Below are 26,485 nucleotides of genomic sequence, written 5' to 3'. Positions count from 1 at the left end.
AGATACAAATGTAGATCTAGAAGAGTTAGAGAATACAATATTACAAATTAAAACAGCTTTTGAAGACTTAAGATCGATTAAGACAGAGATGATATATAATATTAGATCGGAAATTCTAAAATAATTGGGGGAAGTGGCAACAAACGACTACTAACGGGCCGTGCGGTGTGGTCGCGCTGCTAAAGGCAGCCTGTCACGGACTGCTTTGCCCCTCCCGCCGGAGGCTCGAGTCCTCCCTCGGTCATGGGTGTGTGTTTTGTTCTTAGCATAAATTACTTTAAGTTCAACTAGTGTGTAAGTGTACGGACCGACGACCTCAGCAGTTAGGTTCCTAGGAATTCTCTCTCCTTCTCTCTCTTGCTCACACACACATACACACACACACACACACACACACACACACACACACACACACACACACACACACGCACACACACACACACACACACACTTTATTTAGAATGTATGAATCTGGCGATATACCACCGGACTTTCGAAAAATTATCATTCGCTCTGCTCCGAAGGCCGCAAGAGTTACAAATGCAACAACTATCACTCAATCAGTTTAACAACACATGCATCAATGCCGCTGAGCGGCGCAATGTACATAACAACGGAAAATAAAATTAAGGATGTGTTACTTGACGTTCAGTTTGGCTTTAGGAAACGTAAAGGTGCCAGACTGGCAATTATGGCTTTGCGGTTGATAATTGGAGCAACACTAAAGAAAAGTCAGACCAAGTTTATTCGATTTGTCAGCCTGAAAAAAAGTTTCACTATGTCAAATGGAGCAAGGAATCTGATATTCTGTGGCACGTAGATCTACATCTACATCTACATCCATACTCCGCAAGCCACCTGACCGTGTGTGGCGGAGGGTACCCTGAGTACCTCTATCGGTTCTCCCTTCTATTCCAGTCTCGTACTGTTCGTGGAACATGTGCCAGCTGTAGGGTGAGGCGGATAATATACAACATGAAACTACCTGGTAGATTAAAACTGTGTGCCGGACCGAGTCTCGAACTCGCGACCTTTGCCTTTCGCGGGCAAGTGCTCTACCATCTGAGCTAGCCAAGCACAACACACGCCCTGTCCTCACAGCCTTACTTCCGCCAGTACCTCGTCTCCTTCTTTGTAAGTGTGAGATCGAGCGTGAGTCGTGCTTTGGTAGTTCTGATGGTAGAGCGTTTGCCCTCGAAAGGCAAAGGTCCCGAGTTTGAGTCTCGGTCCAGCACACAGTTGTAATCTGCCTGGATGTTTCATATCAGCGCACACTGCGCTGCAGTGTGAAAATCTCATTCTGTGATATACATGTACAAGAGCCAAGAGAATGGATGGCTGAGAACGAAGTGCTCGGATTAATAAGGTTGTAAGAAAAGATTGATATTTTCCCTCCCCAGTTTTGAGTCTGTACATCGGAGAAACACTGATGGAAATAAATGCAAGTTTTAGGAGCGGAATCATATTTCGAAAGGATAGCAGTTATACAATTACCTGATGTTACTGTAATCGTTAGTGAAAACGAAAGGGAATTACATGATCAGCTGAATGGAATGAACAGTCTAATGATAACAGAATAAGGATTTAGTTAGTTGTAGAAAGACGAAAGTAGTGAGCAGACGCAGAGAGAGACTTAACATGAGGATTGATAGTCAAGAATTAGATGAAGTTAAGGAATGCTATTACCTAGACAGTAAAATAGCCCGTGACGGATGGAGCGGTGAAGACACCAAAAGCACACTAGCACTGGAAGAAGGTGCATTCCTGGCCAGAAGAAGCCGACTTCTATAAATCATAAATCTTAATTTGAGGAAGACAGGTAAGTTTGGAGCATAGCATTGCATGGTAGTGAAACATGAACTGTGAGGAAACCGCAACCGAAGGGAATAGAAACATTAGAAATGTGGTGTTACAAACGAATGTTGAAAATTAGGTGTGTTGATAAGGTAAGGAATGAGCATGTTCTCCGCAGAATCCGAAAGCAAAGGAATATATGAAAACATTGACAAGAAGAAGGAACATGATAACAGCATATCCGGTAAGGTATTAGGGATTAACTTCCGTGGTATTACAAGAAGCTGTAGAGGGTGAAAAAAGAAACTCTGCAAGTAAAGTGCGGAAGTTGAAAGTGTCAAAGGCTTTGATGAATTCTCTGAAGCAGTTGTCATCCGTTTCCTTCACTAAGCTGCTGTTGTGCTTACCTGATCGGTATTTGTCTAATAGGTTGTTGCTAGTTAAGTAGACTGTTAGGTCGTCGTCGACTGCACATTATCCGTATATGTGTAATAGATTGTTTGTAGTTAGCTAGTATGTTAGGTGGACGTGGACTACATATTCTGTGGCTTTTGACAGTGGTGGAGGAACGTAAATACGCCAGAAATCGGTGCGTGCAGTGGCTACGTCCTCTTTAGATAGTGGCTTAACAAGTACGTTTCTAATGCTTCAGGGAGAAAAAAAGCTTGTATTAAAAATGTCACTTGAAGGCGAGCATGAGGTATGCAACCGTCATGATTAATGCAGCTTCTCTGAGGTTAAAGAGCTGTTTAATTCTTAGTTAGCCAATATGCATGTTTCCTTCTTACATTTCCTTCTGTGGGGAAACATATTTGTTATATAATTGATTACATTTTTAGTAAAATCCTGCCTTCTTAGTCTATATCTTAGTAAGGAACAGAAGACATTCCCAATACTATTTCTTGCGGCTCAGTTGCAGTCTCAGATAATTTAATGCGTTCGAAGACTGTGTATTTATTAAGTAGTTCTTTCTTTCTGGTACATTCTATGGAATACATCATTAAAACTACATCATGGACACATATGTTAGATACACATTTTGAGAGGTACGTCATTACCTATTTGTGACTATCGTGGAAAATACATCAAGAAGTGTGTGAAGAGTGTTCGTGTGGTAGGCAGGAGTAAGCGAAGTAGTGACACATTTCAACAGGAAAGCATCGTCTTCAATTTGCACAGCAAGGACTACTTCGCGCGAAATTGAAGTTACAGTCACCAGCTATTAGTATTTGTTCGTATGACTATTCGATATGTGAAAGCAATTTTGAACCCGGCAAATGGTTTTACCTTAGGACTTCTGTAGAGGATACATATCGGACATAAGAAGTCACCCTCATTCTGCCAACGGCCTTGTCTAGAGGGCGGAAGGACGGGCAGAGTTTCAGGGCCCTCTTTTGCCCTAGACGTGGGAATAATCAGCAATGATCAACGGCATGAGGATGCAAAAGGAAATGGAACCCACTAAATTACAGACACGTAACGTGGATTATCAGGATATGTGGCCTGTAATTGTAAAAGTGTCTAGTCTAGATATAATAGGGATAACTGAAGTGGAAAAAAGACAAGGATCTATGGCCAGAAATAGCAGAAAATGGTATAATGGGAGTGGGATTCGTTAGGAACAGGAAGGTTGAACAGAGAATGTGTTACCGTAAACAGTTTAGTAATAGGGTTGTTCTTATCAAAATCGACAGCAAACCAACACCGAGAACAATAGTTCACGTGTACATGCCGACGTCGAAATCCGAAGACGAAGAGATAGAGAAAGTATATGAGGATACTGAAATGGTAACACGGTATATAACAGGAGGTGAAAATCACGTAGTCATGGGGGACTTGAAAGCAGTTGTAGGGAAAGGAGCAGAAGAAAGGGTTACAGAAGAATATGGGCCTGGGACAATGAATGAGAGAGAAGAAAGATTGATTGAGATCAGCAATAAATGTCAGCTAGTAATAGCGAATAATCTGCTCAAGAATCACAAGAGAAGGAGTTATACTTGGAGTAGACCGGGTGATTTCGAAAGATTTCAGTTACATTACATCATGATCAGACAGAGATTCAATCAGATACTGGACTGAAAGGCTCACCTACGAGCAGATGTAGACTCAGATCAATATACAGGGTGGTCCATTGAGTGTGACCAGTCCTAATATCTCAAAAAATAAGTGTCAATCGAAAAAATTACAAAGAACGAAACTGGTCTAGCTAGAAGGGGGAAACCAGATGACGCTATGGATGGCCCACTAGATGGTCCTGCCATAGGTCAAACGGATATCAGCTACTTTTCTTTAAATAGGAACCCCCATTTTAACTACATATTCGTGTAGCACGGAAAGAAATATGAATGTTTTAGTTGGACCGCTTTTTACGCTTTGTGATAAATGTTGCTGTAATAGTCACAAACGTATGGCTCACAATTTTAAACGAACAGTTGGTAACAGGTAGGTTTTTAAAATTAATATACAGAAAGTAGGTACCTTTGAACATTTCATTTCGGTTGGTCCCCTGTGATGCATGTACCTTTGTGAACTTATCATTTCTGAGAAGGCATGCTGTTACAATAAATGCTCAAAATTATATCCGTCAACCTCAATGTATTTGGAAATATTTGTAACGAAATTCCTCTCAACAGCGAGTAGATTGCCTTCTTTAATGTTCGCACAGGCATTGCCAATGAGCTGGCGAATATTGTCAGGCGTTGTCGGTGGATCACGATAGCAAATATTATTCAACTTTCACCACAGAAACAAAACTGGGGACGTCAGATCCAGTGAACGTGGGACTTCGACGACCAATCCACCTGCCATGAAATATGCTATTGAATACCTCTTCAACCGCATGCCAGCTATGTGCCGGACATCCATCATGTTGGAAGTACATCGCCATTCTGTCATGCGATGAAACATCTTGTAAAAATCTTGGTATAACATTACGTAGGAAATCAGCATACATTACACCATTTAGATTGGCATAGATAAAATGGGGGCAATTATCCTTCTTCCCATACCTCCGCACCATACATTAACCCACCAAGGTTTCTGATGTTCCACTTGGCTCAGCCATCGTGGATTTCCGTTGCCCAGTAGTGCATATTTTACCGGTTTACGTTATCGCTGTTGGTGAATGAGGCTTCGACTTTTCTTTAGTATTGTTCCAGTTATAAACCGCAAAGCCATAATTGCCTGTCTGGCACCTTTACGTTTCCTAAAGCCAAACTGAACATCAAGTGACACATCCTTAATTTTATTTTCCGTTGTTATGTGCATTGCGCAGCTCAGCGGCATTGATGCATGTGTTGTTAAACTGATTGAGCGATAGTTGCTGCAAAAAAGTATCATCGTACCGTGATTTCTCTTGTGCACGACGTTAAAAGTCGCCGCCATGCAATCCCTGGTTGATAGAAATATGGTACATGTGCAATCGATGTTGATGTAGCAATCTCAACAACGAAGTTTTAGAGATTCCCGATTCTCACGCAATTTGTCTGCTACTGATATGTGGATTAGCTGCGACAGCAGCTGAAACACCTACTTGTACATTATCATTAGTTGAAGGTCGTGGTTGACGTTTCACATGTGGCTGAACACTTGCTGTTTCCTTAAATAACTTAACCATCCGTCTAACGGTCGGGACACTTGGACGATGTCGTCCAGGATACCGAGCGGCATACATAGCACATGCCCTTTGGGCATTTTGATCACAATAGCCAGACATCAACACGATATCGACTTTTTCTGTAATTGGTAAGCGGTCCATTTAACACGGGTAATGTATCACGAAGCTAATACCGTCCGCACTTGCGGAATGTTACATGATACCACGTACTTATATGTTTGTGTTTATTACAGTGCCATCTATCAGACAGCGAAAAAGTGGTCCAACGAAAACATTCATAGGTACTACATCAATATGTAATAAAAACGGGGGTTCCTATTTTAAGAAAATGCAGTTGATATCCGTTTGACCTATCGCAGCGCCATCTAGCGGGCCAAACATAGCGCCATCTGGTTTCCCCCTTCAAGCTAGACGAGTCTCGTTCTTTGTAGTAGTTTCTTCGCTTGATGCTTATTTCGTGATATACTGGGTGATCAAAAAGCCAGTATAAACTGTAAAACTTAATTAACCACGGAATAATGTAGATATAGAGGTAATAATTGACATACATGCTTGGAATGACATGGGATTCTATTAGAACAAAAAAAAAACTAAGTTCACAAGATGTCCTACAGATTGCGCTGGACAGCAAAACGTCAGTAACTGCTACTGTGATGGGAGAGAGATAGGCCGATATGTTACAGAATCGCATCATCCCCAACCTGGCTGATAAACACCTGCTGGAACGTACAATGTTTATGCAGGATGGCGCTCCACCCCATATTGCTAGACGAATGGAAGATCTCTTGCGTGTGTCGTTTGGTGATGATCTTGTACTCAGCCACCACTTTCGTCATGCTTCGCCTCCCAGGTCCCCAGACCTCAGTCCGTGTGATTACTGGCTTTGGGGAAACCTGAAGTCGCAAGTGTATCGTGATCAACCGACATCTCTAGGAATGCTTGAAAGGCAACATCCGAAGCCATTGCCTCACCATAACTCTGGCCTTACTTTACTGTACTGTTCACAACATTCCTTCTTGACTACAGCTATTGTTGAGTAGCGAAGGTGGATATAATTACTATTTCCTCTAAAGAACATCATCTTTGCTTTGTCTTACTTTGTAATGCTAATGATTGGTATCCTGATCAGATGAAGAGCCATCTGTCGGACATTTTTTCAACATTCGTAGTTTTGTGGTTCTAATAAATCCCTATCTCATTACAAGCATGTGTGTCAATTTGTACCTCTGTATCTACATTATTACGTGATTTATTCAGTTTTCAAATTTATACTGACTTTCTGAACACACGATATAGTTTGTGAAAGTCAAAAGTCAGTATATATATGTGTGTGTATGTGTTTCCCAGTAGTAGTGTGATGGTGAGAGTCTTACAATATGATATCGTTTACAGTTCCTTTTATGTGTCTCCTGAGTGCTTTGGTATCAGTAGCAGCCAAAGTTTATACTCCATGTGGCATCCACTAAAGAATGTAAGTAGTAGAAGAGTGTACTCATTACTCTCTTCTAGTTACAGTTTTCCACATTTTTCTTCTTTCGCAAGTGCGGGAGGGAATTTATCACACTTGTTAGTCCATTTAATTTGATGCAACTTTTCGTGTAACATCAGCATCTCAGACTCATATGTTATACAATTCTCTGGTGTCTATACGGCCTATGACATAGTTGCAACAATGGTATCCTCTAAGGGTGAGTTCTTAGAAATACCTTCCACAGTAACAGGTCAAAATTTAATCACTGTAGACACCTTTTAGCGAGGAGCACTAGCTTTGATCTTCATATTTTTATGTTCTTGTTTAGCCTGTCAATATTTGTTTTGCTTTCGCTGCAGCAACAAAGTAAGAACCTATTTTAACATACAGCTCTTCACAACGAGCATTTCTGTTACTCCACAGTATCTCGTCTATGTCTGCTTACTCTCAAACTACATTCTGCACTTGGCAGACCATTCAGTTCAAGTTCTGGCGTTCTTCTTCATTTTCACCAAAAACAACAAAGTCATCAACATGCCCATATACTGGAATATAATAATTATTGATGTTTCTCCCAGTAATGTGCCTTTCTATTATCTCCTTATTGAGTAATGCATGACTCGCGTTTATCCCATTTATTGCTTATCACCTTCTATTGCGGTACAGCAGCCTCGTTTTCTTAATACATTTACTGGCATCACTAACTTCCTGCCTTACTTCCCGTGAGCGGCAGCAGCAGCGTGTATCAATAAGTGCACTGTCATACCACCTCTACAGTGACCGATAATATTATGGGTCGTCATGTTTCTGGTAGTCAGTTGGGGACACACCAGCAGTGCAGTCAGGACACAGCAGCAGTGAAAGCGGGGATGTTACTAAATTCCAGCACATAAAGATGAACATAATAAATGTAAGAAATGTACCTCAGAATATATAAAGAATCAGATAGCTTTAACCTTAAATAACAATTGTTTTTGATTAACTATAAAGGTACCCATTACATAACTATCATTTTATTGATAAAACTAATTTTTACTAATCTAATGAATTTTTTCATTAAACATAAATGACTAACTGATTCATTAGAAACTAATTCACTGTTAAACTAAAAAGTACACTAACTCTATTGAAAATTTATTGTTTAGAATGAAATAATAATCTACCTGATTGTTAAACTAATTCATTAATAACAAATTTATATTTGAACAAATTCTCTATTTGATTAATTATTTATATTATAATAATCTGTGTGCATACACTAAATAATCCTTATTTTATTAATGAAAATGATTTTTACAAATCTATTAAACTTTTTTGTAATCAGTAAAAGAGCAAACTGGAACATAACATTTCTGTTCAACTACAACAAATTGCTTATCGATTACAAAAGTATGCTGTTGCAAGACTTCGTGAATTGTACAAAGAAACTAGATTACTAGGATATGCGAATTTAATTAAATTTAATTTAATTTATTATTAAAACTTTTTGGGAGATTAAAATTATTAATATCCCTACAATGATTGTTAGTAATCATAAAAATATTGTTAGGAAAATAAGCCTGTACAAAGAGAAAATAATTCAAATATTGTTAAAAATAATAAAGCTGTGGTAACTGAAAATCGTCAAAATTATATAACAAATGCAAGTAAAGATTATGAAAACATTTTTAATAATTATATACCTGAAGAGACAAGTGATAAACAAACAAATATTGTTAAAAATAAAAAAGACTTAGTTAGTGACAATGTTTGGAAAAAGTTACTATATTTTGTTATTTACGATGTTTTTCTAACTAAAGAAGATAGGCCATTAAAAGGAATATTTCCGTCTCCTACAAATGTGTTTGGAAAACCAAAAGATAGAAAAACAATTTAAGATTACGTAGTTGGAAAGCCATTTGGAAACACATTATAAACTAAAAATTTAGAAAAAAAAATGTACATTCTTCGTCCTGATCATTTCTTAAATGCAGTACAAACAAAAATTTTAAGATTGTTAAAGACTATTTGACACCATGGTGTAAAGATAAATGTTAATTTATATTGTGATTATAAACTACAATCGCTATGAAATAAATAAATATATACAAGAATTAGGACAACAACACCGAATAATACTGTTTTAACATAAGAAGATTTCAATAAGGAACTCAAATATAGTAATAGACATATTTGAGAAAAATATCTTATTTTCAGGATCATGCATATGGATGGTCATTAAATAGAATTATTGGTTTACAATTAGCAATTAACAAATATGCTCTTATGAGCAACTCATCTTATATGGATTTATCTCAAGTAAAAGCCGATATTAATATGAAAAATAATGATCAAAAATGTTTTCTGTGGTCTTTAAAATCAGCTTTGCTTCCTGTAGAAAAAAATACTGAAAGAATAACAAAATATAAAGAAAATGGTCATGATCTTGAAAACATGGAATTTCCTGCGCTAGTTGATAATATTACAAAAATAGAAAAATGATTAATGTATGTATTAGTGTTTATTCATTGGATGATGAAAGTTTTCAAGTGCATCCATTAAAAGCAACAAAAGCTAAAAAGGAAAAACAAAGAAAACTAATTTTTTTAAGAAAGATTATATTTCACATGATTGTTATATGAAAAATTTATGAAGACTTGTTTTAAGTCCAATGACAAAACATACTGAAGTAAAATCTATTTGTGATCTATGTTTACTACACTTTAATAGTAAATAGTAAATAACTAAAAACTGTTAAACAAATAAACCATTTACAGTTGAAGTGCAAGGTGTAGGAGAATCTGTAAATTTTCAAACTTATCAATTTACACAAAAAGCTCCATTTGTTATTTATACTGATTTTGAAAGTTAACTTTTAACAATAAATAATTGTGAACCAAATCTCGAGGCACCATGTACAATGAAATGCTAAAAATTAGAAAACAAGTGGTTTTTGTTATTGAACACAATGTATATATATATATATATATATATATATATATATACAGAAATTTTAAAGGTCATTTATTTAATTGAGGACCAAATTGTCATAAAATGTTTATAGAATGCATAAAATAGGAAGTTGAAGACATTGGAAGAATTTACTCTGAAATTGAAGATATGAAACCACTTCATCTTGATGAACATAAAATTTATATTAAATCTACAATTTGTACACTATGTAAATTTCCTTATAAAAAAATAAAAAATTACGTCATCATCTTCATTTAACTGGAAAATTAATTTTTTCATGTAATATATGTAATCAAAAAGTAAAACAATCTAATTTCGTACCTATTTATTTTCATAATACATCTGGATATGACTCTCATCTTTTTGTAAAGGATCTTGGTTATGATGATGCAGACAGAGTATTAATATGAAATAATGAAAATCAATATCTCTGTTTTAGTATGTATTCAAAACAATTAAAATGAGATGTGATGATAGATTTAGATTTATCGCTTTTTCCCTTAATAAAGTTTCATCAAATTTGAAGAAAAAACAGTTAAAGATATTTAGAAGTATTTTTCTCCTGAATTATTTAATGTAGTAATTAGAGAAGGTGCTTATCAAAATCTTTACATGGATGCTTAAAAAAAATTTCAAGGAATGGAATTACCAAAAAAGATACATTTCATAGTACATTAAATGATTTCGACATAAGTGATGAAGATTATAGCATTCCAAATTAGTGTGGGATAATTTCACACTTCAGAATTTTAGTGGATTTCATGATTTATATATTAAAACTGATGTATTATTTTTACATCATGTTTTTCAAAATTTTAAAAAAATATGTATCCAAACATAAAATCTAGATCCGTCTGGGTATTTTGCAGAACCAGGTTTATCTTGGGTTTGTAGTGTTTAAAATTACTAGCCAAATCCTGCATTATTATGTGATTATGATATGATTCTCATGGTTTAGAAGGAATACGAGGGGGAATTTCACAAGATTGTGAAAAGCTACGTAAAAGCAAATAGTAAACATTTAATAGATTAAATAATAATGAAATATCTACTTAAATAATGTATCTAGATGAAAACAATTTATATGGTTATGCTAAGAATCAATATTGACCATATGATGGAATTAAATGGGACGAACCAAACACCTTTAATTGTACAAGTAGGAGTGAAATGTCAGACAATAGTCAAGATGGCTATATATTTTAAGTAGATCCTGAATATCTTAAATAATTAGATGATTTTTATAAAGATTTACTGCAGGCTTCTGTATCAGAACTTATTCCAGGTGCAAATGAAAGGTAATTAATAACTACTTCATACAAAATGTGTAATTATGTAGTTTATTATCGAAATCTTAAACAATACTTATTTTTAGGTTTGAAATTTCCAAAATTACATATAGTTCTACAATTTAAACAATCTGATTGGTTAAAAAGTATGTAGATCCAAACACACATGGATAAACTTAATCTAAAAATGGTTTTGAAGAAGATTTCTATAAATTAATGTATTTGGTAAAACAAAGTGTAGTATGTGAAAGACAAGGTATAAAATTAGTTGTAAATAGTAACGTATGTGATAACCTTGTAGCTAAACTAAGCTTTAAAAATTGAATTACATTTACTGAAAATCTTGCTGCTATTTATATGAATAAAACTAAAATAATATTTAATAAACCTCTTTATGTTGGATTTAGTATGCTTGATTTATCTAAAGAATTAATGTATGATTTTCAGTACACAGTTATGAAACTTAAATATAGAGAAAACATTGAATTATCTTATCAAGATTCAAATAATTATATTTATAATATTAAAACTGAAGATTTCTATGAAGATAAGAAATGAATGTTCGATTATTTTGATACAAGTGATTAAGCAACATAATGTATATGTAATAGTCCACAAATAAACAAGAATGTTGTTGGTAAAATAAAATATAATGGAAGTGTAATGAATGTATTTTGCAGTTTAAGAGCATAGTTGAATGTTTAAAGAACTTGGTTGCAAAATAGACAAGAAATCTATAGGAATTAAAAAAATTTGTTGTTCAAAACAAAATAAGTTTACAAGTTTATAAAGATTGTTTATGTAAGAATATAGAATAATATAGAGAATTTAATGTAATTGAAAGTGAAAAACATGAAATATGTGCAGTTAAAGAGAACAATAACACACTAACTTCTCATTATAATGAAAGATTTGTTTTAGAAAATAGAATAGATATATTACCATATGGTCCTTGCTCATTTCTGAAAATCTAATAAAAATTATTTTATATAAATGTGATAAAATTTATTCCATATATATAGAGACTACTTTACTCAATAAGCTACATAATTTAAGTATTTCTAAAGAAATTAGAAAGGTAGAGGTAAATGTATTATACAATATCATGGACTGTGATTATTTTAATACTAGATTTAGGTAACAACTTTGTCTGTATCTTAATAATGATTTTAAATGTTCATTTACCAAATAGATTTTCTAAATTAATTGACGACTTTGATATAATACAAAGTGACAAATAAAATAAAAATATAAAGGTATGAAGGTATGATATAGAGTACTCAATGTAATTTACTTTTGTTAACTAATACATTTACTTATGTTCACAATGTAAAATAATTTTAGATACTTATTCCTTAGTATACTTTTAAAAAACACTTTTTTACAGTAGTCAAAAACAGTACCATTTTTAGGGGCTAACAAATGATCCAAAAATGCTTGTTTATATACATATTGCTAATATAGTTTCTAAAACAAGTTTTTCACAAAAGGTAAACACAGGACGATTTTTGGGACTAAGAAAAAGTCCTCCAAATGAGTTTCATATACTTACTCCTTAGTATAGTCTTAAAAAACACATTTTTCACAAATGTCAAAAATAGGACAATTTTTGGTGCTAAGATAAAGTTTTAAAACATGTTTTTAAAAAATTGTGTTTTAAAATAATACTTAATTCCCTAATTAAATTACATACACCTATGGGAAACATATGTGAAATAAATGATGTTTTATAGTTATTTTTATATTATTATGTTGAATTATATTATATTATATTATATTATATTATATTATATTATATTATATTATATTGTCATTATGTAAAAGGGGTACTAGGTAAAAATGTGTGTACTGGATAATGAGTGATATTCTTATTTTCTAAAAATTGAGCTAGTGAGCCAGAACAAACATTTTTTTATTTACTCAGGATACTTTTCCACTCCCCACCTCAAATTTCCCACAGTGCTAGAGAGGTACGCGCAAAGTGGGGTGCGTTAATCTGTGCCATAGCCACAAAGCCACGCGACCTGTTGCAGGTGCTTCTCGCATCCTAGTCGCATTGCATCGCTATTTCCCCGGTCCCATTTGAACCCGTGAAGTTACAAGTATGAGCACTGCACTGCAAGGCGCCACACACGCTATATAGGTCTAGAATGGCACCTAGCCTAGCACAGAAGAGTCCTGAGGAATACACCCTGAGAAATATGTTCATGATCATGATCACAGTAAGACAGATCCAGAAGGGTACTGAGGAGAATTCGCTGAACGATCTGTAGATGATAATGATTGTGAATGTACACTAATTTATAAAAAGTATTTGTGAACATTTTATATATTTATATTTTCTGGCCTTCAATGCACCACTCTAGCCAACTCCATACAAAGAATTTTCCTTTTTCCTGTCAGCCAAGTACTTCTTTGTATCCGATCTTATCCCTCTTTCTTCATTGGAAATCATCCTTTCTATTATCTGTTTGTTGCTTCTTGTTGGGAGTCCGGTTTGTTTCGTGGTTTTATCAGGTTTATTTCTTCAGTCTTCGGATGTTACCTGTAGCTCATCCATATATTCTTTGATTTCTGTAATCTACATAATGTGGTTCTTATTATTGCACAATTTTTCTATGGTTCTCCTGATGATCATGTTCTCTGGTGTTTAGATTAGATGAGCAAAATAATATTTGCGAAACACATTAGTGGACATTAATATAGGGTCTGTCTACCAATTGCCTCTCGTTTTAGGCATCGGTGGTCTGAGTTGTTTCATGCTGCCACTAGCAAATTCGTCTCTTTTGCCAAACTCTTTATTTAAGGGTAGCAATCGCTATCTGCACACTTACCTGTTGCGTACATTGCAATCTCTGTCTTTCTCTACAGATTTTGCCCTCTGCGGTTCTCTCTAGTAACGTGGAAGGTATTTCCCGATGTTTTACCATGCACCCTATCATACTGTCCATTCTTCTTGTCCTCTTGTTCTTCTTTGTCAGTTACGGAGAGTACCTCCTGTCACCTTAGCTTACTGGTCCACATCATTTTCAACATGCTTCTGTAGAACCACATCTCAAAGCTTTCGATCCTCTTGTTTTACTGTTTTCCCAAATTCCTTTACTGACTACCACGCCATTACGTACTCCAAGTACATATTCTCAGAAATTTCTTCTTCAAATTAAGCCTACATGTGATACGAGTAGACTTCTTTTGGGCGGGAATACTTCTTGCTTGTAGTACTCTGTTTTCTACATCCTCGTTGCATCAATCTGGTTTTTACGTCCTCCTTTGCATCAAACCTCACAAGCTATTTCCTTCCAAGAAAACAAAATTCCTTAATCTCGTCTACTCTACCCCATAATCACCAAGATTAATGTTTAGTGTCATACAGTCCTCATTTACGTTACTTGTAACTACTCTAGCCATTCTCCAGTTCACTCTCAGTTACTATTCCGTAATCATTAGACTTCTTCACTTTCAGTGAGGATAGCAACGTCATCAGCGAATTTTAACACTGATATCCTTTCATGTTGAATTTTAATCCCAATTTTAATCCCGACATTGCTTCTTCGATGTACGAATTGAAGAATAGGAGCGAAACGCTTTATCCTCGTCTTATACCCTTATAATCCGAGCACTTGTGTACATATTTAATAATACACGTATTTCCACATAGCTTACACTTTTTTTCTCAAAATGTAGGACAAGTTGCCGACGTTCTGTCTCATCCGAAACGTGACTCATTGAGTTCGAATCTGTTATCTCGACAGGTCAGTCCGTCACAGGAATGCTGGTTTTCACAAATCGTTGATTCACAGACGCTGCTTTATGATTGGTTGGAATGTCATGCTCATACCAACAACATGTCTGAACTCTTCCTCTAACGTACGATATGGAGTAAAATGTGCTTATATCTTAATCGGTTACCGTTTTCTAAACATAATATGGGGACCCACTCTGTAACACCCCCTCCTCCATACTTTGCTCTTCTCAACATAAGGTAACATTCCCCAGGCACTGCCAAACCCAAACACTTCCATGAGATTTCCACCTGTTCAGTGACTTCAAATCACTTGGTTCCTTTCATCCGCTGTCCAGTGGCATCACTCTTTACAGCTCTTTAAGGTCAGTGTGGCACTGCTTTAGAAATGTTTGGTTTATAAGGAGGTGCTTGACCACTGTACCCTCTACTCACTGTGTTAGCTGGACTTCGGGTAGCACCGTGCAACCCGTGGGCGATTCCGTTCCGGTTATTTGTAGCCTCACACCACAATGATCAATTCTCCTGTGCATCAGTAGGTGAGGTCGGCGTGATTGTGACTTAGCTGTGGTTGTTCTCCATGTTCCTGCATCACAGTCTCATCACAAACAGTCGATGTGGCCAGTTTTAATGCACTTGTAATATCCTAGATACAATGATGAATAGTATATATCCAATGATCAGGCCATGTTCGAAGTCCTGAGATATCCTGACCAATCCCATTTCCCATTACTGCATTCCAACTGCCAATACAATACGCTCTGCCTTCTTTTATACCGGCGAGGTAGATTCTCGTGACAACTTGTCGTAAACTGCACATTACCTAGGGATGCCTAATTACGTTTAATTAGTATCTATTGCCAATTTCCCTACATTTAGGAGACAGTCGCTTAAGAACGCAGATAGTTCTCAGTATTGGTACAACGTAAATTTTATTCCAAATAGGAATGACTGAGCATTTTCGACATTTTCAAATATTCCCAAATAGCGCATCCTGTAGAGTTATAAACGCGGAAGCTGACATATGTCAAAAGGGTTGACAATTACACAACATTTGTTACTGTGTGGTACGTAAATTATTTATTAATTTTTCAGAAAAAAATATTGCAATCTTTCAGCCATAAACTGAGAAGCTATGGCATTCTGATCGCAAATATCTTGTTTCTGTAATAGGAACGTTTTACGTCAACTGCTCCCTGGTCTTGGCACTCCTGTATCCTGTTCTGATACTCCACTCCGTTTGGAAGTCCCATCAAGTCTCCTAGGAAACACTTACGGATAAAGCATTGGACTGAGAGTGAGACTCCACGCAAGCGAACATCAGGATCGCAACATGGGCAATTCGATTTCCAGACATATTGCCTTAGAATGTGCTGATTGGATAGCATATAACTGCATTTATTAAGAAGACCGATTCTCATACGTCTTTCATAAATTTGTAGATGCCATTACAGTGACTTTTTGGTGTTATTCCTATTTCCTGAAGTTCTGAGAACAGTTAGTATGTAAACCATAGGGTAAAAAGGTTAATGTTACGACAGCAGCTGCGTGTGTTGATGCACTCACCGACAGACAAGGCAGATTCATGCATAGGTCCAGCAGCTGCTGATACGAGGGACTGTGCCAGGATGAACAGCACCAGGATGTCTGGTGTGAGGACCAACAGCAGTCTGCTGATCACGTGGGCAACCAGGCAGAGGAACTGCAGGAGCTGCCGTCCGTACCTACAATCGTAAATGAAAGTGAGCAACGTTTTTCAGCATCAGGAGGGTGATTTCGTACTTATTAAGGCACTCATACTGTGATTACTAATCCGTTCAAGAGATTCAGAAAACTAACATACCAGTCTTTTGTTCTGTCAGGTGTATTTCACCAGGAGCAGCTTCATTGTCGATTAAGGATTCTAGCTATGGAGAAAGGACCACACTATGGGGTTACAGATGCCTAGTAATCTCAGTAACTTGCTCTAGTTCCCAAGTATCTTCGACACGCTAACGCTTCGTGTCAGCATCCCGTTGACAAAAGCACATTAGTAGCTGATGGCCAATGGGTTGCGTAAATAAGGTTCTGCTGAACCTGCTCTGATATTAGCGAGCTATTGCGAGACACGAATGAACATGAATTGATATGTAAAAACCGCATAGCAGAGTCAAGATTAAAGAGAGCAGTAACTGTGAAGTTCCAGAATTTGGCTCAATTAAATTCGGAAATTGTCCCATAAGCGTAATAATTGCGAAATTCTCTGTATCCTACTCATCTTTACATGAGCAAGCTCATGTACAGATAATTTTCTTTTCATATTTACAATAATCAAATGGTACAGAAAGATATTGATAGGTGATACGTTGTAAATGTCTAAATATTTGTTTTATGTTACAATATTTGTTTGGGATACCTGTACTCCGCAGGTAGTGTGCGTAGAATGGAGTTCCTCAGTAGACATCCTTACATCGCAGCAGGTGCTGCATGGAGCTAACAACGCTTTACGGAGTGACAAGAATAACCTGGCAGTACTACATTGCTAGAGGAAAAAGAACGAATTACATAAAAGCAGATGGCTGGGTTTCAGTTTAGCATTTGATTATGTAGCTGCACTCAGTCATGCCATAACAGTTACCTGGTAATTCTGCAACACGTCAAGATAATTTTAAAAAAGGCAGTTAATTAACTTTGATTTATAAAACGGTGAATGACGTAATTATTCCCATTGTTCACATGGTAACCGCGCTGAGAAGCGAATATGCTAAGAAGATAATATTAGCAGAGGTGCTACAGAAGACTGATCAGGGCTGGGGAAGTGTGCATTATAAAAAAAGCCGAATGTTTGTAATAATATTTTTAATTAACATATAACCTCAATGTTCGATTTATTTAATAGCGGTATTATTAAACCGTAATTTTATTATGTGTGAGTCTTGAATATGATGTTTACAGCTATGATGAACCTACGATGTTCAGAAATAGACAAAAGTTTATGTAAAACATAAAGGTGCTTTTAAGTGTTTGACTATTTGAATATTAAACGATTTTAAATTAATTATTATTACATGCACTGAATGTAGTTTGTGATTCTGTAATAATGCTACAAATTTTCATGAATGGCGGAGCAAGATATACATTGCCGAGCCAGATCATTATGACAAATTACCTAATAGCCGGCATGTCCACCTCTGCCATGCATTACAGCGAGGACGCGTCGTGGTAAGGAAGCAGTGAGGCTTTCGTATGACGCTGGAGGGAAGTGGCACCACATTTACACGCACAAGTCTCAGAATTCCCTTAAATTCCTGGAAGCTCTAGCTCTGATGCCACGTTCAGTCACATCCAAGATGTGTTCGACCCAGTTCTGATATGGTGGGTTGGGGAATGGGGGCGCAAAAATCCCGAGTTCATGTCTCGGTCCAACACACAGTTTTAATCTCCCAGGAAGTTTCATATCAGCGCACACTCCGCTGTAGAGCGAAAATTTCATTCTGCAAACACCCCCCAGGCTGTGGCTAAGCCATGTCTCCGCAACATCCTTTCTTTCAGGAGTGCTAGTTCTGCATGGTTAGCAGGAGAGCTTCTGTTAAGTTTGGAAGGTAGGAGACGAGGTACTGGCAGAGGTAAAGATGTGAGGACGGGGCGTGAGTCATGCTTGGGTAGCTCAGTTGGTAGAGCACTTGCCCACAAGTGACAAAAGTCCCGATTTCGAGTCTCGGCCCAGCACACAGTTTTAATCTGCCAGGAAGTTTCACTTTTGATATTAATTAGATATATATTATTTTCAGCGCTCTTTTAGTGTGTCCTCATTTCTGCCTTTCAAATTGATTGTAGTGTGTTATCATATGAAATACTGTGATGATCATGGCGTGTAAAAAACTCAAAACTAGGCTCCACAGCAAACTGTGAAAAGACAGTGAAGATCATAGTTTGTTAGCAGCGCCTAGTAACGAACTGACAAATGTTCATGGCAGTAATTTGGTAATAGTCCATAAGGACAGAGACCACTCAGTAATCACGGTATAGACACTGAAACAATCTGTGAACAGGGAAGTATTGTCGATGGATTGGTCAGTAACAGATCGCCTCTGGAATGGGAAACGTCAGAACAAAATCTTGGATATATCGTTGTTTCAGGTCAAGGCACATTCTCTGCTTTTAAAAATACGAATATTGCCACCACAAATGCACTGCGAAAATGCAGGGAGGAACATGTTTCACCCACTAATACAATGTTATTGCAATTAATGTGACATATGGAGCAAAAGCTTCAAAAATTAGACACAATGAAACAAAATCTTCAAACGTTACAAGCAATGGAACAAAATCAATAACGAATACAGCAACAGCTTCAAAAGTTAGACACAATGGAACTAAATCTTCAAAAGTTAGACAAAACACTTGAACAAATAAGTGAAGATTTAACTGCTGAGCTACTCAAAATCGAAACGTCAAAAGATTTTTTAAGATGTACTAACTCAAATTTGTGAGCATTTTCAGCGTATTTTTCGCAACATGAAAAGACATTACAGAATCATGAAGCAGCCATAAAAGAACTGCAGTCATTGTTCACAAAAATCACGACATCTTGTAGACCAAAACTGACTGAGTTTCATCTACCGATATGGTTACGCAACTTGTGAATAATCAGGAAAACTTAAACGACACATTAGATACGATTTCGACACAAACGGACACTCTAAAATTTGGTTCAGAAAAACAAACGGAGTAAATTAGCTCATTATTGGGAGGCGAACTTTCGGTTCAGTTAACAAATTTATATGCGAAGGTAGATGATGACCTGAATGATACAAGACCAGTAGCCCTTACTGATACAGAGGAGTATGAAGAAATTGGGAAATTGAAACTAAGTTAGAAACAAATCAGTACGCAACACAAAAGAGAAATACGGGAAGTATAAGATCAGTTGGCACATGTGATACAAGAGTTTCATATTTCAGAGGATACTCCCGCTACGACAGTGGAAGAGGGATTTAGAAATACTGAAGAACCACAAACTAAAAACACTGGGTATTACGGAGATTTTGAAAGGATTTGGCAAGGTACACCGAACATTGGGATGGAACCGCCGACACGACATAACATTGACCGATTAGCAACTCGCCGTCATGATGACTTTGACTATAAGCTCTTCGTCACTACATGTAAATGTCAAACGTTGAAGAATCCACAAGCTTGGTTTCAGCAATTTTCTCAGTGCTTTCCTCCTAAAAGGTCATCAGAACATAGATTAGAATTTATGTGTGGCTGTGACTGTCACAGTGAAGGAGATTTCTGCCATGCTTTCATTTCTATATATTCGTCTCAGGCTACTCGAGATCAAGTAAAACACAGCATTATAATAATGTAACATTTCTAAAAGTCTGAATTTTTGAGATTGGTAAAATATTCTGACCGTACGTTATACAAGAACCAGTATTTGTCAAAACAATACAGACCCTCGGAACTCATCCGAATTTGCTTCATTAAAATGCCTGAACATTAAAGACAAATTACTGTAATTGGACTATGTAAAGATGACATAGAAGCTTTTGAGGGACTGTTGCAAAAACTGGAAATTGATACAGAGAGCTGCATGATGAAGAAACAGGAAAACAACAACAATTCATCACATTTCCTAGACGATAGAAATAAAAACCCAACATGAAAAGGCTATTATTATAACGTAAATCGTGACCAGAACAGGTAATCCCGTATGACAACAGTTGGCTGAATGGAAATAGTTACAAGGAAAGGTCACCACTCTGTGGTAATGATTATGGCAGAGATAACTGTTGAAACAGACAATATAGGAACCAGAACAATTATGACTAGAAAATCAATCCGCCTTACATTTTTTTTTTTTTTTGAACCTTCGAAGGAACTTGACACTAATAATCACTTTGCAAGTACTGAGAGAGGTGATATTGATGACGTATTAATTATTAATGTTTTTATTCAGAAAAAAATTCGAAGAGTTGAGAGCTGTAATGATACTGATAGGCAGGATATTTTTGACGTTTTACTAGCACATTCCACTGTTTTCTATTACAAAACAGGAACAATTAAAGGATTTCATTACCAGTTTCGTGTTCTTGAGCATACTAAATTTTGCTTCAGACCATATGTAATTCCGGGACGTTACAGGGACCGTGTTAGAACTGAAGTAGCAGTAACCAGCAGTAAGCTCTTCCAATAATCTATTATACATTGTTGAGAAGATTAACGGATCGATAGGGCTTGTCTTAGATCCGAGACAATTAAATACCATTATCATTCCTGAAGCAGACAAACCCCAAAAGTTGGAAGAACTTCTTCAAAATTTCAATGCCATAAGATTGTTGTCCTCTTTTGATCGCAGATCCAGCTTTATGAAACTGAACTTCATACAGAATGTAGAAAATATACGGTTCTTCTTTGTTATGGAGTTTGTTACCAATTTTGGAAACTTTCTTCTGGTTTGAAAATTTATTCCATAGCATTCATTTGTGGACTAAATTCCATAGTACCTGAGTTCTTAAAACGACAAATGACCTCTTACATTGACTATATTTTAATAGTAGAAGTCTCTTGGTAACAACATTATCCTATCCTCAACAGTGTGTTATGTATTTTTGCAGAATCTAGAATTACAGTTTACTTGGAACAATCTAAATTCTGTAGGACAAAGGTGAAGTTTTTGGGACACATTATTTCTTCTGATGACATTCAGCCAGATCCTGAAAAGTTGGAAGCAGTGTGAGCCATTCCAGTTCAATCCAGAAAAAAACAATTTTGCAGTTTTCTAGGTCTCTTGAAATCCTACCGTCATTTCCTGAATATGGAAATTCTTGTATCACCAAAATTTTTTTCTCTCAATGTCAAAAACACTATTTGTAACTGGGACGAATAGGCACATTTGGAATTTGATTCTTTGAAAGAAGTGCTAGTTTATGCGCCAATCTTAGCTCACTCAGATCTGTCACCAGATTTCTGCCTTAGCACAGATTCCTCTGAAGTTGGACTTGGTGCCCATTTATTTCAAGAAGCCATGCAAAATGAGATTACTGTTAGGAAAACCGCCGCCTTTGCTAGCCGTATGCTAACAAAATCTGAAAAAAATTATTCCGTCACTGAAGTGGAAGGCTTAGGTATCAGTGTACATTCCCGGCAACGAAAACAATGTTGCGGACGCACTGTCACATGCACCGGCTGGCGTCGACAGAAGCGACACAGAAGCAAGCCTAGAGAAAAATTCCAGTATTCTTTACATTTAAAAAGAAGGGTTTCAAAACTTCGTTACTACATCTTTAAATGGCATCGCTTCTGAACAAAGCAAGGATCTGATTTCGAAACATAGCAAAAGCAAATAGCATGAAGGAATACACGCAGTTTCGTCATTATGATATGGTTAGAAACAACATACTCTTCAAATGCTTTACTGGTGATGCGGAGGTATGGGTACTTTGTATTCCTGACGATTTTCTTCATAAGCTCATCTGGTACACTCATTTCAGCTAAGCATATTTTCGTCCAAGAAAATGTTATCATGTTCTTCGGATGACTTGTTATTTTAACAATATAGAAAAGAAGTTTAGGAGAGTCTTGATTATTTGTAAACTTTGCCAAAAAGCTAGACCATCTACTATCTCACATCCATGCTCCATTGTTTCCTATCATCCCTACAAACTTAAAAGAATTTGCTACAGTTTATCTTCTTGAGACCCTTGTCAAAAAATTGAAGGGATTTTAATACGTTCTAGTCGCTTATGAACTTACTTCCAAATTTGTTTGCTTGACACCGTTATGTAAAGCCACTGGATGATTTGTATCCAACGTCTCTGTTAAAAATTTCTTACATTAAGTTGGACACGTTACCAAAGTCATTTCAGATAATGGACCATAATTCAGATCTGTTGTTTGCTCACTCATACTTCGTAATCGTAAAAGCAAGTCTGTTTTTTATTTCATTCTACTCTTCACATTGTAACCCATCTGACGGATTATAAAGTTAATCAATAAGCTTTGCAGACTTTATTGTCACAGAAAGCATCAATATGGGGACAGATACTTACAATTATTTCTAAACGTACTGAATGAAATGGCTCATGACTCCACTGCTTTAACAACTATTCTTATACTGAAGAATGAGGAACCGCCAAACAGAATCAGAGAGCTTGTACCTTTTCCGAATAAGCGTTAACTTCGACATAAAGACGTAATTGATTTAGCTATTAAAGATATAAATTCTGCTGCAGACAATAGTAGATAACCACATGTTAAGACAAATGCAAAGAAACTACACATTGGTCATAAACTTCTCATTAAACCCCATTCATTGACACATAAGAAGAAACATTTGAGTCACAGATTCTCTCTTTTTTACGATGGATCTTACAGAATCTGACATATACCACATGATAATTGCGTTGATGTTTAAACTATGAGCACTACGAAAAGTAATGGATTACACCACATTTCTCATGTAAAACCGCTTATTGAGAAATAGTTTGCTTTCTGACTTACTCTTTACCATTAAATTTTTCACTTCAAGTTATTAGTACGTTTTGTCACATTTCTAATGCAGCGATGTTTTGAATTCAGCTATCTAGGCCACAACCTATGGAACTTATAAAGACAGTAATATTACGACTTGACTTTCATAGGGAACAGATCTTACAGTCTCATTGCATGTGCATTTTTACTTGTTAGTTGCACCATTATGTCATAACTATAAATTCCACATTCTTGAATCATATAATACTAGTTAAGTGTTTCTGCAACATTTAGATTTACATGAAAAGAGATTTTTATTTCAAGTACTTTCTGAGAGGTCACAGATGACACAGTACTTGGTATGTTTGACATCTACAAGATTATACTACGATGCTTCTTATGAGTGACATATTTTTATTACATCTTTTGCTCTGATCTGTTTTGTGTCTGCAAAGTATTTCTGCGTACTTCTGAAAAATAAAACATGTTTTAGTAATGACTTTTATGGCATGTCTACAGTAACACAGTTATTTTTGGAACACAACAATACGTTACACTACAGTACATTCAAGGTGACGGCAATGAACGTAATAACTACGACATGTATATGCATAGCACTTTACTTTCTGGAGAAGTATGCTTATGGACGACGATAACTACGACACTTGGCACATTTTTACTGCTAAACAATGACGGAAATTCAGCAAGAACTACAGTTTAGTGCTACATGACACTCATTTCAATTGTTACTTTTTATACTTGGAACAGTTTTAGGAAATATTTTAGAACTACAATGATACAGAGATGGTTTTCATCTCATTCCGTAAGTTTAATCAGTAACATTTGAAGGTATAATTACATCTTCCCTAATGAGTGTAAGCCTAGTTTTTGCACCCTGCATGTGGCAAGCACAAGGAGCGCTAGCTAATATAGTATTTGCTTATACAGTTTTACACATCAATACCACGTTTCTCTAATACAGAATTACATAGCTATCTGCTCATTAAGCAGAGGGAAATGGAAATTTTCTTATTACATGTGTGACACATGTCTAGCTAATCACGCAGTTGGGTTACTTCACACTTATGAAATTGTATTTTGTCTGCATTTTGTGAACTGTTCACGTATATTTTTGGAACAATTGTGATACTATGATCGCTTTGAGGGATGTATTTTGTATGAGATCATGATTTTTTAAGTATATTTGAGGTAGATGACACTATTGAAACCAGCAAGAGAGCAATTTTTAGAGATTTTTAAGTTATTAGATGAAGCTTTGACGATTTGGAAATCTGATTAATATGTTAGGGCGATTTTTTTACGATGACGATGTATATTATGAAATCGACATATGATAATGATCATTATGAAAAGTGAGCATATATGTGACTGTTAGTACCACAATGCTGACAGATATTTTTTGATACTATTATTTATGAGCTTCTGTTTCTATACACTTCCAACAAAAATTTTCAACCAATGAATTTTTTTTATTTGTGTGAAACTGTCATTTTAGCTGCAATTGTTACCATAAATATTTTTGTAGACAGTGTATGTGACCTTGAGGTAATGCTCTGTTGTGCTGGGATGTGCGCTAGCATCTTTGAAATGTACCAATTGTTGCATAGCCTTTCAACTTTACTGGTGTCTCTTCACCGACTTTGAAGCTCACTGCATTTCTGCAAGCGTTCGCATAGCTCTAGAAAAGAGTGGCCGTTGACCTCGCAATTAACATTTGTATGCAGAACGCACTATAAACACGACCCACTATGACTTGTAAACATATTATTACAGTTTGGAGTTGGTACTTTGTGCTACTTACTAAAATGCTTATGAGGTGATGAAAAATATTCTTAGTTCTACATACCTGATTGTGACAAGAATTGCGAGAATTTTTGCTGACTTACGAAATGCCATGTGGCTAGTGAATGATGTTTTAATGCTTTGCTTTTTACTTATTTGCTTACTTCAAACGGCTCTAAGCACTATGGGAATTAAAGTCTGAGGTCATCAGTCCCCTACATTTAGAACTCCTTAAACCTAAGAACATCACACACATCCATATCTGAGGCCGAATTCGAACCAATGACTGCAGTAACAGTGCGGTGGTGGACTGAAGCTCCTAGAACAGCTCGGCAACTGTGGCCGGCTTATTTGCTCATTTTATTTAATACGTAGTGTCTAGTTGTCCTGCAATATTGGTTTTATAAAATAACAAAAAATTTAATACATATGCTAATGAAAGTTATTTCTGTTTACAGATCTATTACATAATTATTTTATGATCCACATTCTTAGAACAAGAGCACTAGGAAAGGAAAGCTGCAAAGTATATTAAAAAAGGGAAAGTTACTAGTACCAGGAATATCATACATAATCTTCTTTCCAAGGAATTGATAATTTTTTTTATAGAATAAGCTATTGTGGTGCACCACTCTATTGTTAAGATGTGACATAGAGATTAGGATGGGAATAGACATTTCCCGTATCTGCATTGCTTACTTTACTGTAATATTTTTTCCTGCTTATGCTTTGTCATGCTTAGGTGTAAGTTATTGCACTTGCTGCTACTATTTGTCTGGCACTGTCCTACTAAATTTTACATTGTATTACTCTGAGAAGGCAGTTTTACCACTGATTTATTTTTCTTGTTTGCTGCATATTGCCTTATATTAGTTATATTGTTGCATTTTCTTTGCTCATTTAAGTATACTGCTGCTTGCTTTGCCAATTTGCATTTTTTGTTGTTGTTGTTGTTGGTGCCAACTGTCATGGACTGGGCAGTTGATCCTGGTGGAGGTTTGAGTCCTTCCTCAGGCATGGGTGTGTGTGTGTGTGTGTGTGTTTTTCCTTAGGATAATTTAGGTTAAGTAGAGTGTAAGCTTAGTGACTGATGACCTTAGCAGTTGAGTCCCACAAGATTTCACACACATTTGAATATTTTTTTTGAACTGTTTTGTGCTGCTGCATTGCCTCATTCTCTAGTTTATTTATCTGAGCTCAATACATTTAATTTAGTTTAAGAGAAGGTATGCCATATAAGAAACTGAGCTGTGATGAGTTGGGAAGAAATGCATAGAGAAGCTATAAGGAAAAGGTTTGGCCAAAGTGTATCGTATAATGAGCAACAATTTTCTTGGAAGCAAGTGATGAGGTAAGAAATA

General features: G+C 36.1%; 1 protein-coding gene across 1 annotated transcript in view; it reads right to left on the bottom strand.

Annotated features, from left to right (window-relative positions):
• Positions 1 to 13,284: 13,284 nt before the first annotated feature.
• Positions 13,285 to 26,485, bottom strand: part of LOC126355313 (carcinine transporter-like) — a 180,154-nt gene continuing 166,953 nt past the window's right edge. The window contains exons 4-7 of the mRNA XM_050005605.1: positions 16,431 to 16,588; positions 16,288 to 16,352; positions 16,049 to 16,237; positions 13,285 to 13,389 (exon numbers count right to left, since the gene is read on the bottom strand). Coding sequence (XP_049861562.1) covers positions 13,285 to 13,389; positions 16,049 to 16,237; positions 16,288 to 16,352; positions 16,431 to 16,588 — 517 coding nt within the window. The remainder of the gene's footprint in view (positions 13,390 to 16,048; positions 16,238 to 16,287; positions 16,353 to 16,430; positions 16,589 to 26,485) is intronic.

Source organism: Schistocerca gregaria, chromosome 3 (genome assembly GCF_023897955.1).
Source record: "Schistocerca gregaria isolate iqSchGreg1 chromosome 3, iqSchGreg1.2, whole genome shotgun sequence".
Lineage (NCBI taxonomy): Eukaryota > Metazoa > Arthropoda > Insecta > Orthoptera > Acrididae > Schistocerca > Schistocerca gregaria.
The sequence above is the reverse complement of the archived record's forward strand: the minus strand, read 5'-3'. Positions and strand labels throughout refer to the sequence as shown.